General features: G+C 40.3%; 1 protein-coding gene across 4 annotated transcripts in view; it reads right to left on the bottom strand.

Annotated features, from left to right (window-relative positions):
* Window positions 1-12,827, bottom strand: part of SLIT3 (slit guidance ligand 3) — a 483,584-nt gene that overhangs the window by 203,232 nt on the left and 267,525 nt on the right. For all 4 annotated transcript variants that reach the window (XM_068205597.1, XM_068205596.1, XM_068205599.1 and 1 more), the window contains one exon: window positions 5,417-5,488. In XM_068205597.1, coding sequence (XP_068061698.1) covers window positions 5,417-5,488 — 72 coding nt within the window. The remainder of the gene's footprint in view (window positions 1-5,416; window positions 5,489-12,827) is intronic.

Below are 12,827 nucleotides of genomic sequence, written 5' to 3'. Positions count from 1 at the left end.
TGACAAAGAATTCCCATTTTCATTATTGTATTTAGGCATTTTGGTAGCAGTTATAGAAACGTGATTTACAGAGTTCAAATTTGATCCTGATTGCCTCAACCGATCATAATTTGCAGCAAAATAGTGGAGGAAATCACATTTGTGTGGCATTTTCAGGCTTTCATTAAGCAATGACATCTCATATATTTAGAATTATGTCATGACTTTCACTCCCCATCTCTCCAGGTTGTGAAAGCAAATAAAAATCTTCTATCTAGTTAAGACATGCCCAGAATAGCATTTTGCAAATAAGTAAAACCGAGTATATAACGGAGCATTCAGCATACACAGGCAACCCTAGGAACAATAAAATTCTGGCTGTGGCACAAAATATTGATTCATGTTCAGAAAAGTTCTTGAAAGTTTGCTGTGACAAAAGGCAGTGTGCATTACAATCACACTCACCCACGACATCTCTATTAGAAATTGCACAGACTAAACCTTTTCTGAAAAAATTGTTTATAAGAGGAACATATTGAATCCAAACAAGGACGGCAGGAATAATCCCAGTTTTTACCCACTGGTAAAATGCTTGCAATGCCTGGGTGTGGCAGACAATGCACAGAACTGGGGCTGCAGGCCAGGCTGATGTGACAGAGGGGCTGTGTCCCACCCAACACGGCTCGGGGATGGGTTGGAGCTCGAAAACATCGACACAGCCCTTACAGCTTTGTGGTTTTGTCATGGAGCAGGAAGAAGAGTGTGGCAGAAATATTCTGAGAGAAAAGGTTCTGCATACAAGACAGAAGAATTTAAATTTCTCTCATAACTTTAAGATTTTGAGAAAGGAAAGGTGTTGCATTTTTATTTACCTTTATTACATTTTGCAATCAGAAGAAATTATCTTTTTATAATATAATATATTTAGGGTACCTTTGGAACCAAAGTCACAAATATTTGGATGACTATACTTGCACTTTTTCGTCATTGCTTGTGGATGAACTCACACAATTTTTCACACTAAGGCACCCAAAGTGGACTGGTGGATCCCTGAGCACGTGCGGCTACGGACTCAACGGCAGTCAGTGCTCATTCATTCCAAAAGCAGGTGAAACCAGGAGGGAGGATTTTCAGACTCAGCCATATGATATGAAAAACGTACAATTAATGTGGCTAACAACAAACAAACCCCCAAATCATTCTGTACTAGCGCTGTACAGCAAGAACCCATTTGCCTTCTTTAACAGAATACTACCCACAGACCTCCTAGGATTAGCTCTTGGTAGGATAAAACCTTATGCAACAAACAGAATGTGTTCAAGCTCTGGACCCTCTGGCTATCATTATAAAGCAGGAGAAAAACAGCTTTTACAATATAAAAAAAAAAGGAAACACTCCACCTAAGTTGTCAACAGTGACTTGTAATTCTTTCTGTGCTGTCCACACAGTACAATTCCCATGCCACTGCACAGTTTTCCTGTTACCCCAGAGAGAGAAAACAATGACAAATAAATTAATGGGCTTTTTGCTAAACTGAATTCTCTTTCTTACTGAGAAAAATGGTTCAGCCCTCCCAGTCTAATGACAATAGTTTTCTCAGGCACTCAATATTACCAGTTTATCCAGTTTGAGCTTGTTGAACCATCTTGAAATTAATTTCTTTTATTCATGTGTCCTAAGGGACTGGAGGTGAAATTCTGAACCCTAGACACATTTTATCTCATATCCTTAATAATTTTGGGCATTTGGAAATAAAACCATGGACTAATTTTTAACCTACAAAGTATATGAACAGCATATTGTCACACCACAAGGAATAGTGGCTGATCATTTTGAAGACTACACTGGGTTTTTGGTTTGGTCTTGCGGGGTTTTTTTAATAACCTTGAATCATACTTACAGCTGCAGTAACAGATATTTCTCAATAATACTGTTATTGCCAGATATTGCCACAGGACATAAGTAAAAATTAAGCAGAGTAAAGACCTTCTCCTACTAAAACATTCTTAATTAGCAAAGGTTTTCCACCAATTTTCTTCAATTTTTCTGTGCATTTCTATGCCAACAAGTCATAAGACAGTTAATAACTTTTGCCACTCATTTACAAACACATGCCCATTTTGCATTTTATTGCTGTTTCAATTGTTGCACATACTTTTCTACATCTTGGAATGCAAGACCAAACCCATTGAAATAAGTTTTATCATCTTATAAAAAGGGGGACACAAGAATTATGTCAGCAAGAAAAATTTTCTATTTTATCAACAGATTGAAAACAAACCCTTCATGAGAATCTGTTCAGAAATTCAGAAACAAGAATGAAAAAGCCAGCCCCCGCGCAGAACTACCAGGACAGGATGTTTAAGTCCAACATTTCTGCAGGTCATTTCTCAGACATTAATTCAACTTGCTGCATAGGCAAAGACAATCAAGAGAAGGCACCAAAGTGGTTTGTACTCAACATTTTTGCGTCTTTTAACCCAAAACTCAGAGTCAGCGGTAGTACTCAGCACCTGCTCTAGGGTCTACGTAGGTCAGGCCATAAAATCAGTGACACGTTTTGTGTCATGGGAGCACAGAGGCTCCCAAACACAGAAGTGACCAAGAGCGCGATGGCGTTGGCAGACGCATTCTGCGCCCTGGGCTGCTCCCAGCTGCAGCTGAAGTCCACAGCTCCTTGCACCACGCCAAGTTCTCAAGTTAGGCACAAATTTCAGTCTTGTTTTCATCTCTGCCTCTGTGCTATTAGCTGGTACGGGAACATATTTATAATGCGAAAACGAAAATGAGAAGCGTAAATGAAATCAACTTGTGGATAAGAAGAAATAAGTCACGCGGGTCACGGCGTGCTCTGCATTTTGAAGGATAACTGCACAAAAATTCCTTCTCTTTCTACTGAAGAGCTACTGAATCACCAAGTCCTTGCAGTCATTTTTTTGAGGAGCTCAAGGTGAATGAAACATGCAATCCAGAAACCAAAGTGTTTCTAAAGAAAGTATTCTTAGCTTATTTTTCGAGCACGGCTCTGCCCCGAGTTATAGATAAAATTTAGAATTCTGTAGACAGGCCGTGTGTGAGGAGAAAAGTACAGGAATGAAAACATCGACTATCAGAAGGGTCACAAGAAATTAGTAAGATAAAGAAGAAATACATTATTTGGTACTCTGGCAAGCTGTTCAAACAGATAATTAGATTTATTTTTGCACGAATCATTGAATATTTTCTATATACTGCATTTTATGTTAAAATATACCTGCAAAAAATACACAGTGGGTCTGAAAGGTTGAAATTTGGTTTCATTTGTTAATGTTCTTTGATGGTTCAGATTGCTGTAAATTTTAACATTTATGACTGTTTTACAACTAAAAATATATTCTCTGGGGCATTTAGCAATTTTATTTTGATAGATTAAATTCTCAGACTTTCTTTGAAGAAAAACATGGGAAAAAAATTCAGATTATGTTGAAAGTATAAAACACGCATTTTGTGACTGCAAGAAAAATTAGCTTAGAAATAGATACTATCAATTTGTTTTCTCATCTTTCAGAATTAATATTGATTATTTTTCCTGTAGCAGTGTGTCTGTGCTGAAAATTAAAAATGCACTAAATAACTGCTTATGATCTATTTTATATATCCTCATCTCCTCATCTTTTCCACCCATAAATAACTGCCACAGAAGTAACCAATTAAAAACAGAGAGGTAAATAAACTAATTCAGCATTTACTATATCCTGAGGAGAAGGAATGCATTCCTAGCAACTTCTGCAGAGCCTGCAGAACTCAGTATATTGCAAAAAAGGGCTCCATTTATTGTCCAGCCTGTTTAGTGAAAGTTATAGCACAGTCTGCTGTCAGTGGAGGACTGATTCACTCTCTGCAGATACAGACAATCAGTCTATCAAAAGGGAAAAAAAAAGCCAGTTTTAGAGGAGTTCCATTTTTTTTTCCTTTTTTGTTTTCTTCCACCACACAGTAGACTTTGCAGTCTGACAGACAAGTAAAATTTTATAGTGGTAACACATTACTTTTCCTGAAAAGTGCTATTACTATAGAATTCAAACAATACTATTGATAACATAAGTTCCCAGATAAGAAACTCTGCAGAAACCTTCTCCTAGCTCACTGTGAGCAGCACATACTATCTGATCCACACCAGGGTCCCAGCCTGGGGGACAGGGGACAGAGGGGCAGTGACAGACACGGCCACCCCCAGGTCCCTCAGGCAGCTGAGCTTGTGCTGACACAGAAGGCAGAGCTCCTTTGAGCATCAGTCCGAGCTGGATCCAGCCCTTGGGAACAGCCCTGTGCATCACCAGAGCGTTCAGACCCCCGTGGTGGGGCACAGGGCTGCCCATCCAGCCCGCTGCTCTGCCTCCTCTCAGGAGCCCAGGGCACGTCGTGGCTCTGTGAGTCTCCAGGTGCCAGCAGTGTCTGAGGCAGGTGCTTATTTTATCCACCTACCATTTGCTGTTTCATCCCATGTAATTTAAGGGCAAGCTCTGCAGCAGCCAGGCAGGCCTTCCCTGCTGTAGCAAGGTGTGCACTGGGTCAGGGCTGCTCTCCCATCAACTCACAGTGGATGAGGAAGGTTTGAATTTTGGAGAGGTCGCGTGTCCTTCCCGCCCCCCTCCATTTCAGCTCAGAATTATGTGCTTTCACGAGTACTGACACTCAGCTTTGCAGGATTAACTTTTGGGTGACAGGGAAAGCTTTACAGCACTTCATATTGTGAAAACCTATTCTAGAAAAGGTCTTTAAGCGAAGAAGTTACAATTAGTAATAAGCAAATTATCTGCACAGATACCAAGTTCAGGGTAATACTGGATTTACATTACAATGACAGTGCTCTAAATCTAATGCCGCTTCTCTGGTAGAGTCAGCCTTCACTGTCAAAACCTTTTTTTCAGTATGTGCTGCAGCTTTAACAGCCTATGTGTAAAGTTTGTGGTACATGAAGAGCACAACGTGGTGTTATTTCAGCCCTCAGAGAAGGATCCTCCCCAAAAGCCAATGACTGCACTGAACAAGCCTGCCAAGCGCCCGTCTCTCCTCCCTCTAACACACCAAACACCTTTGAAACAGCTTTTGTCTAGGGCAGCGGTCACCCATCTCATGACACTGCTCGCCCTGAACCTGCTCCCCGTCCTGCGCTCGGCATCAGGGCAGGATTCTGGCTGCGGATCACACAGCGGCCACGCTGGGACTGCTGCTGGGACTGCTGCTGAGCCCGTCTGCTCCCGCAGCAATCTCCGCGCTCCTCGGGAGCGCACACGGCGTCTATTGCGGTTTAATTAGCGCGGCCAGCCCGGGGGAAGGCCGAGATTGCACCCGCTGAGGAGGGCAGCGAGGCTGCGGAGCCGCCAGCCTCGCCGGCACTGCAGCAAGCAGCGCAGTGGGGACAGCCACCCCCCGCCCCGGCACCAAGTCAACTCACAGGATCTCCAGGTCGCGCAGGGCTCGGAAGGCTCCATCTTCGATGCAGCTGATCTGGTTGTTGTCCAGTTGCCTGCAGGAAGGAAGGGAGAGGATGAAGGCTGGCTCGGAGCGCCAGGCTGGGGCTTCCCGGTCAGCGAGGTGTCCCTCCACCCGCTCGCAGCGCCTGCTCAGCTGCCACGCTGCTCGGGGCTGCTCGCGGCTGTCTGACAGCGCTGCACGCTCCCGCACACTGAAGCCTGTCAGGTCTCAGTAAATATTAATTGCGCCTTTTTTTTTTTTTTCTTTTTTTTTTTTTTGCCTTTTTTTTTTTTTTTAAGGCAGAAGGGAGTAATTTCATTACATTAGGGCATCCAATCCATTATGAGCTTTTACCGTCATGTCACTGAAACAATTTCATTAAGCTAAAGGCCTGTAAATCATTGGAGGTCACTGGGCTGCCCTCCCTGACCTCACAGAATGCCATTTTTTCTTTTACTGGAAGTTGGAGTCCTCTGTCCTGACAGTACTAAATCTTCAGGCTTTATCTACCCAAGAGCTGTGAGAGTGCATAGGGAATATACCAATTCCAAATTAGACTCAACTAATCTAATTTTATAGTCTTTTTATTATTCTAAGCACCAAATGTCTGTGGTGGTTCGATGCCTCTCTGCATTGTTACTGGTCCCATCTGGTAGCCCTTTCTATTGAAAGATTTCTGACTAAATACAGATTCTGTCTAACTGCATCAGGGAGAGCAATCCAGTGACAAAAAGCATTATACACATGTACACTTAAAACACTATTTTGCTTCAAAACATGTAATTTAATATTTGGGTGGCGGAGTTCTCTCATTTGTCTCCCTGTATGTGCATGATTTAAACGCATTTTGCAATACATGTGGATGCAGCAAGACAACTACATCTGTCTCCTCTGCTTAAAAGAATTAAAGTTGTAATTTAAAATTCAGTGATTACATTTTCTGACATCTGATCCCCTAAATTTTACACTTAAAGAAATAAAATTACGTATCTAGTCACATGCAAGTAAAATATCTGCATTTCATGAAAAAATAGATGCAAGCTCCTGACTATCTGTTACTGCCCTTTGCACAGCATAAACATTGGATTTGACGAGGCAGAGACCTTTTGTACTATGTGGGTAAAGTATCTTGAATAAAGATACAAAGATTACACTGTAGTTTCTGCTTTTTATGAAATATATATATATATGCAACTATAGGAAATATATTACACCCATGTATAGTATGGTTGTATAGTTTCACCAACTACTTTCCAATTATTTGCCTCATCTAATTTTTGGTCTAAATAGACAATTCCAGCTATTTTCTTATTATACAACAATAAAGCACAAACAGAGCAAATATAATCTTTATGAACCCCTCAAAAGACTGAGTTTGATCTGCTAACATTGAGCATACTGGACATGTACATCTTTGACAAGCATGGGAAACTTACCCTTAGTGATGTAGTCTGTATCAATGAACACTGTATTTTTTATGAGGTAAAGTACAGGAAAACCCACTCACACTCTAAGGTCTACTAAAAACCTTCGGAACCATGAAGCCCCAACTAAGGTTTCTTGTAGCATTCGCTAACTTTGGAGAACTTTGTGAATTTGGCAAAACTTCAGCAATGTCTCCAATACTGGCAGACACCAGGATGTACAATCCTCCAAAAGGGATTTTTCTGTGTGTAGGAGTTCATGAACGGCATATATACATATCGGGATAAACGTATACATACATATTTATGTTCTCTCTGTTTCTCTGACCATCTGTGAAAGATCCTAAAATCTCTCTGTTTCTGACTGCTGAGAAGACTTGTCCTGATATCCCTGTTTAATTGACAAGAATTTGTTGCTCAAACAGAAGGGATGGTGCACTTTGAAGAGGAATAAACTTCAAATTAGTTAAATACAGTGCTGTCTCCAGCACTGTAAGTACTTTACACTTAGCTTTATTAAGCAGAAGGTGGGCAGATAGTAACATGATGAGGAGAAAGGAGCCTCAATTTGAGAATCACCTCTCCTTCTATGGGTAGTACTAGATATTGCTTAATTTTTATTGGAGTTATACTGTGGTATTGATTTTTCTGCCAAACACACTAAAATAAGCAAATAAACCCACAGTGTGCTACTCTCAAAGCCTTCTGATTAAAGGGATTCCTTGGTGGGTATTGTATTTTTAAAAAAAACCTGCTACTCTCATAGATTGATTTTTGTTGAAAAAGTGTAATGACCATTTTAATCATATTTCCACAGGTCCAGTCATGCCACTGCCAACAACCAGGCTTAGTCTGTGTGATCGATGCACAGGATCACAGCAAAGGAAACCTCTCAATGCTCAGAAGACACACACTTAGCAGGACTATCAGTAAATAGGGAACATATTCATTAGTGATACACCCCGCTTCTCTGGCCCATAACCAATTCTTCACAGTCTCTCGGGTGAAACTCACATGTTTAATGCTCCTTTGTCACAGAGCTTGTGTCTCCTGGTATCTGTCACCCCAACACATTCACATCTGCATTGAAACATGAGAATTTCTTCTCAAAAGGAAGAAAACTTCTAGTTGTCTTAAAATTAAGTTTTAAGACCCTCTGCCTCCCTATTTGTTTCACTGTGTGTAGAGATGGAAATCCTATTTCTGTGCATCTGCACAGCACCCTGGTGAGCAGCTCAGTCAAGACTAGAAATTTGGGAGTTTAAATCTAAATGCCTTCCTTCCTAGACAAAGTGATAAGGTTAAAGTTCTGGGGAAAGTTTAAGTAAAGTCTTACAGAAAGCCAAGGTGTTCAGCACATCTTTTTATGCTTATGAAGACAAAACAAACCCCCTGTGATGTGGACTAGCAGCCAGCTCACACACTCAGTGTGGGCAGGCTGTGCATGTAGCTCCTCGAGGGGCCAAACAGACATCCCTAACCTTCTCTTTGTTGAGAAGAACATCTTACTTGAATAAAATTAACCATATGCAGAGAAGGTAAAATTTCAACTTTAAAAAACAGAAAAAAAGGAAAAAAACCCTAAAAAACAATATTTCAGAACAGGTGGAACCTGCATTTCCCTGAGGAGCATTGTGACACTGCTCCCATCTCCCCATCACTGCATTCTGAACAGAGCATTCAGGCACACAGAGCACAGGTCAGCTACCTGAGACACATCTCACCTGCTCCAGGCTTACAGGTGAATATTTAAAAATAGTCTTGGGCTGCAGAAGCCTTGGTTCAGATTTAAATGGCACCTCTGTTTGTCAGCACTCCTAGCCTTTCTAGAAAATCTTTTCCTAGAGATTACAAATGGGTTGTTTTGCACGTAGTGGTGCAACATACTGGTGCTAAAAGGTCAGACAACACAAACTCAGCTTTAAGAGCCAATTTTAAAAATACATGGACAAAATCACTTATCATACCTGCATTTAGTCTGCCTTTGAAGGAATACAGCACTGGGCTCAGACTTTATCTAAACCTACCAAGTGATTTGAGTGCCTCTGATGCTCTCACAGAGAAATACTGAGCCACTGAAGGATGAGTGAAACCGCAGTAACTGAGCTGTGGGACACTTTCAAGTTTTGCTGAGTTACACCGATAGCTAACTTTGATTCGGGCCGAAGTGTTTGGGTTAAATGCTGAATCTCTCATGCGTTAGACACAAAGCAGCGAAGCTGAGCTGGGCTGGGTGATGCTGTCAGAGCAGGTGAGTGAGCTGAGATCCCCGGCTGGGACACCCAGCAGCTCCCCTGGGATGGAATTATCCACCCTGACCCCACCCGGGGCTCCAGGGATCCCAGATCTCCGTGACAGGCAATTAGCAACCAGACAATGCCGAGAGAGAACGACACCGATACCAGAAACCTCAGAGAACAGAGCAAAGCACTCAAGCAAGGAAAATATTGAATGGGCAAATGGGATTTAGGTGGAGTGTGACACAGACAAATGCTTATAAAGAATCCAAGAATTTATAAAAGTCTGCGGAGGAAGACTTCTTTCATGAGACATCTTTCATGTGGCAGAGCTGTAACACAGAAAGCCATATGTATTACTGTAATTTGGCTCTAATGTGGACTCAATAACTACTCTCAGTTTTTATTGAAAAGCAGGAAAATTATGTGAGTACCTTATATGCAACTGATGGATAAAACTTAAAATTGATGTTTTAAAGGAAAAAAAACCAACTTAGACACAAATCACCTTTCTACGAAATAAGAAATAACGCTGCATCCTAACAGATTTATATCACAGCAGAATCTATAGCTTGGCTAATATGCTACTTTAAATTTTTAAAACACTTTTTCCCTGTCACTGTAACTCTGGCTTATCCATTTAGACTGGTGCATTATCTATCATAAATAAGAGTTAAATTTCAAATACTATGTAGAAGGAATAGTGTTTTACAAGGTTGATATTCTTTTGCCATTTGAAATAATCCTTTAAATACCAAGCCTTGAAGGTTTTGCCCACAACAATAAGGAATATTTAATTTTCAAATGCATTTGAGAGAGAAAAATCCCCAGCAAAAAAGCTGATATAATTTTATCATGTTACTAGTTTTAAGACTTTTTTTTTACACAGAAATATTCTAAAACATTAAAGAATTGAATTCATACAGGGTAAAATTTACCAAAACTGAAACAATCTGGTTTTTTATTAACACTAAAAAAATTCTGTTTAAAACCATACATTTGTGTTACTAGCAAGATTTCTTCACAGCACACCAACTATGTAAGAGATTTCAGCATTTTTTCTGCAGTTTGCCACATTCACATTCACAAAGAAGAGGTCCTTCAAGCCTCAACGTTTAACAATAATGGACTTTATAACCAGTGTTTTCTACTTTATTCAGTAAGGGATATTTTCCCATTGTCAAACACTACCAAGGCTACTGCAAAGCTCAAGTGCTAATCTATTTTTTAATTATACTGTGACAGTAGTTAAATTACTATAATCTCTTTCTTTATTTTGCCAAAAATCTAGTTAAATATTTAAATAAAAGACAGTATTAATGACTACTGTAATATATACTGTTCAAATCTCTTTTGTATATTTCACATTTAGCATAAAAAAGCAGTGTTATAATAGTTGCATATTTAAGGTTTAGTGTTATAGCTTGTCTCTACACTTGCAAATAAAAAAATAGGCAGGTGCTATTTCCTCATTGAGGAAAGACTTGCATTTTTAACCAGATATATCCATGTTAAGGAATTGTATCACCAAAACATTTAAAGAAATTTCAATAGTGATTACACAGGAAGGTAAATGCACTGCAAATTATTACAGAACAATTTTAGAAAATAATTAATGCTGTTAATTATATCTCCAAAAGAACCCCTGTTTGGACAACATTTTCCCCTTCCATTTCCTTTTTCATTTTGTTTCTAATACAGCCTTGCTGGTTCTGTGTCATCCTGTTCCTGTAAGGTCTGCACTCTAGTATTTACATTCTTTCATAACCTGCAAGAATTAGAAACATACTCTATAACATTTATTGCCCTTATGTGATTTCAAGAATATTAAATTCTTGAGGAAAGTGACACCAACGCATCCATTTAAAATTTCTCACATACCAAACCAAAGTCCTTATCCTTGTATTAATTGATGAGGAAGCCCCAGTAAATGGGGAAAGATGGTGCTTTGAGGTAATGTTAAATTCAATTAAATTGAAATAATGTGAAGTTCTTTCAAAGCAGCTTTTAATGCATTTTTATCATTTAATTTTTACTCTTTATTTATGCTTCACTAAAATCACTCTATAAGAGCTTGCTTCTATTAGAAAACGTGAAAGACTGATACAGCTGTTGTGATCAAGCTGCAATCTCACTGTGAGATTTTTACAAGTGTTTCAAAATTCCCGGTTTTTTTTGGTTCCCAAGGATGCAGTTTTGCCAAAAGCTGTGGTTAAGGCTTTGTGCAGAAATAGCTCATCTGCCTGAGATAATTGGGCAGAGTCATATTCTCTGTCTTCAGTTTTCATACCCAACCTGTGCTGCCAGGTTGTTAAATTCAAGGAGGGAGGAATATCTGATTTGAAGGAGAAGAATTGCTTATGAACAATTATTCTGCAGACTATTCAAAATTACTAAATATTTGCTCTGAGTGTTTGTATTACATTAACTCACAAATCAAAATGCTGCTGTCACAAAATAACTAAAATATCAGCTTAAAGCAAACTTGAGTGACAAATAAACATGGAGACTCCGCCTGCTGCAAGGACAAATACACACAAACACAAGATTTCTTTTCAATATCAGGTGCTTTAGAACATTTTTTTTCTTTTTTTTTAACTCTCTCTGGTTGCTGATGTAACAAATAGTGCATACCAAGCACAGAAATGGCTGTCTCCATAGCAATTGGGGCAGGTTTTGCTGTTTCCCTAGTTACTCTTGACTGATAACCATCTGTTGTTCTCCTCTGCCATAGCCCCAAAGGGGAAAAGGGGAAGAAAAGAGAAAGATAAAATGGGTGTTTGAGAAAATGAAAGTTACTTACTGTGGTGTTCTTTGCAGTTTTAGAGGGTTTGCACTTATTTAAATTTTTATTTATTATGTCCAGTTGACAAGTGTCAAACACCACACGTAAAGGAAAGTTCTAGTTCAGAATGTTACTAACCAGTGACCTCATTAATAGGAAATCATACCCGGGAACCAGCTTAGGAATATTAATAGGAAATCATATCATTAGGGACAGTATTATGAAACTGGAAAATCTGAAAGCGAGGTACCTGCATAGAAAAAACACGCAGATGTTTAAACGACATAAGGAGTAGACATTTGTCATGTGCCAATGGGGCGGAGGAGGTGCAGGTGGTTCCATCCACCCAGCTGCTGCAGGTGGGGTAGGAGCTGTGCCTTCCAGCCCTGACCTCTGCTCATCTGGGGCTGTGGCTTCCATCACAGCCTGAGCCCCCGCTCCTCTCGGGTGTTTCTGGCAGGGAGGGGAGGCACAGGCACGGGGAGGCTGCAGGCTCCGGTCTCCGTGCCCCATCCTGAGCCCAGGACGGCAGCAGCACTGAAGCTCACCCAGAATTTGTGCTCTGGGAGCAAGGCCAGTGCTTGCACAGGCTCAAGCACCATCGTGGCATCACTTCTGTGGAGCTAACAGCACAGAAGTCACGCTCATTTCCAAGGCAAAACAAACAAACCCCACAGGCGAGCTGTTACCACCCATCAGTGCAGCATCACCTGGGATTGAGGTTTTCTCCTTAAAATCATTCCGTGCTGTAACAGATAAGTTACAGAACCAAAACCTTAAAAAAAAGACCCAAAACGCTCCATCCCTTCCTATTAAGAAGTGTATCTGCTGTCAAAGACAGACAAAATTTTTTTGAAGCCGTTGGCATGGAAAATGGGCTCAGTAGGACAGAGGGCTGCAAGAAACTCTGCAGTGTGACACAACAAGGCAGGGCTGGTGTTCTGG

The sequence above is a fragment of the Anomalospiza imberbis genome, chromosome 15 (genome assembly GCF_031753505.1).
Source record: "Anomalospiza imberbis isolate Cuckoo-Finch-1a 21T00152 chromosome 15, ASM3175350v1, whole genome shotgun sequence".
Lineage (NCBI taxonomy): Eukaryota > Metazoa > Chordata > Aves > Passeriformes > Viduidae > Anomalospiza > Anomalospiza imberbis.
The sequence above is the reverse complement of the archived record's forward strand: the minus strand, read 5'-3'. Positions and strand labels throughout refer to the sequence as shown.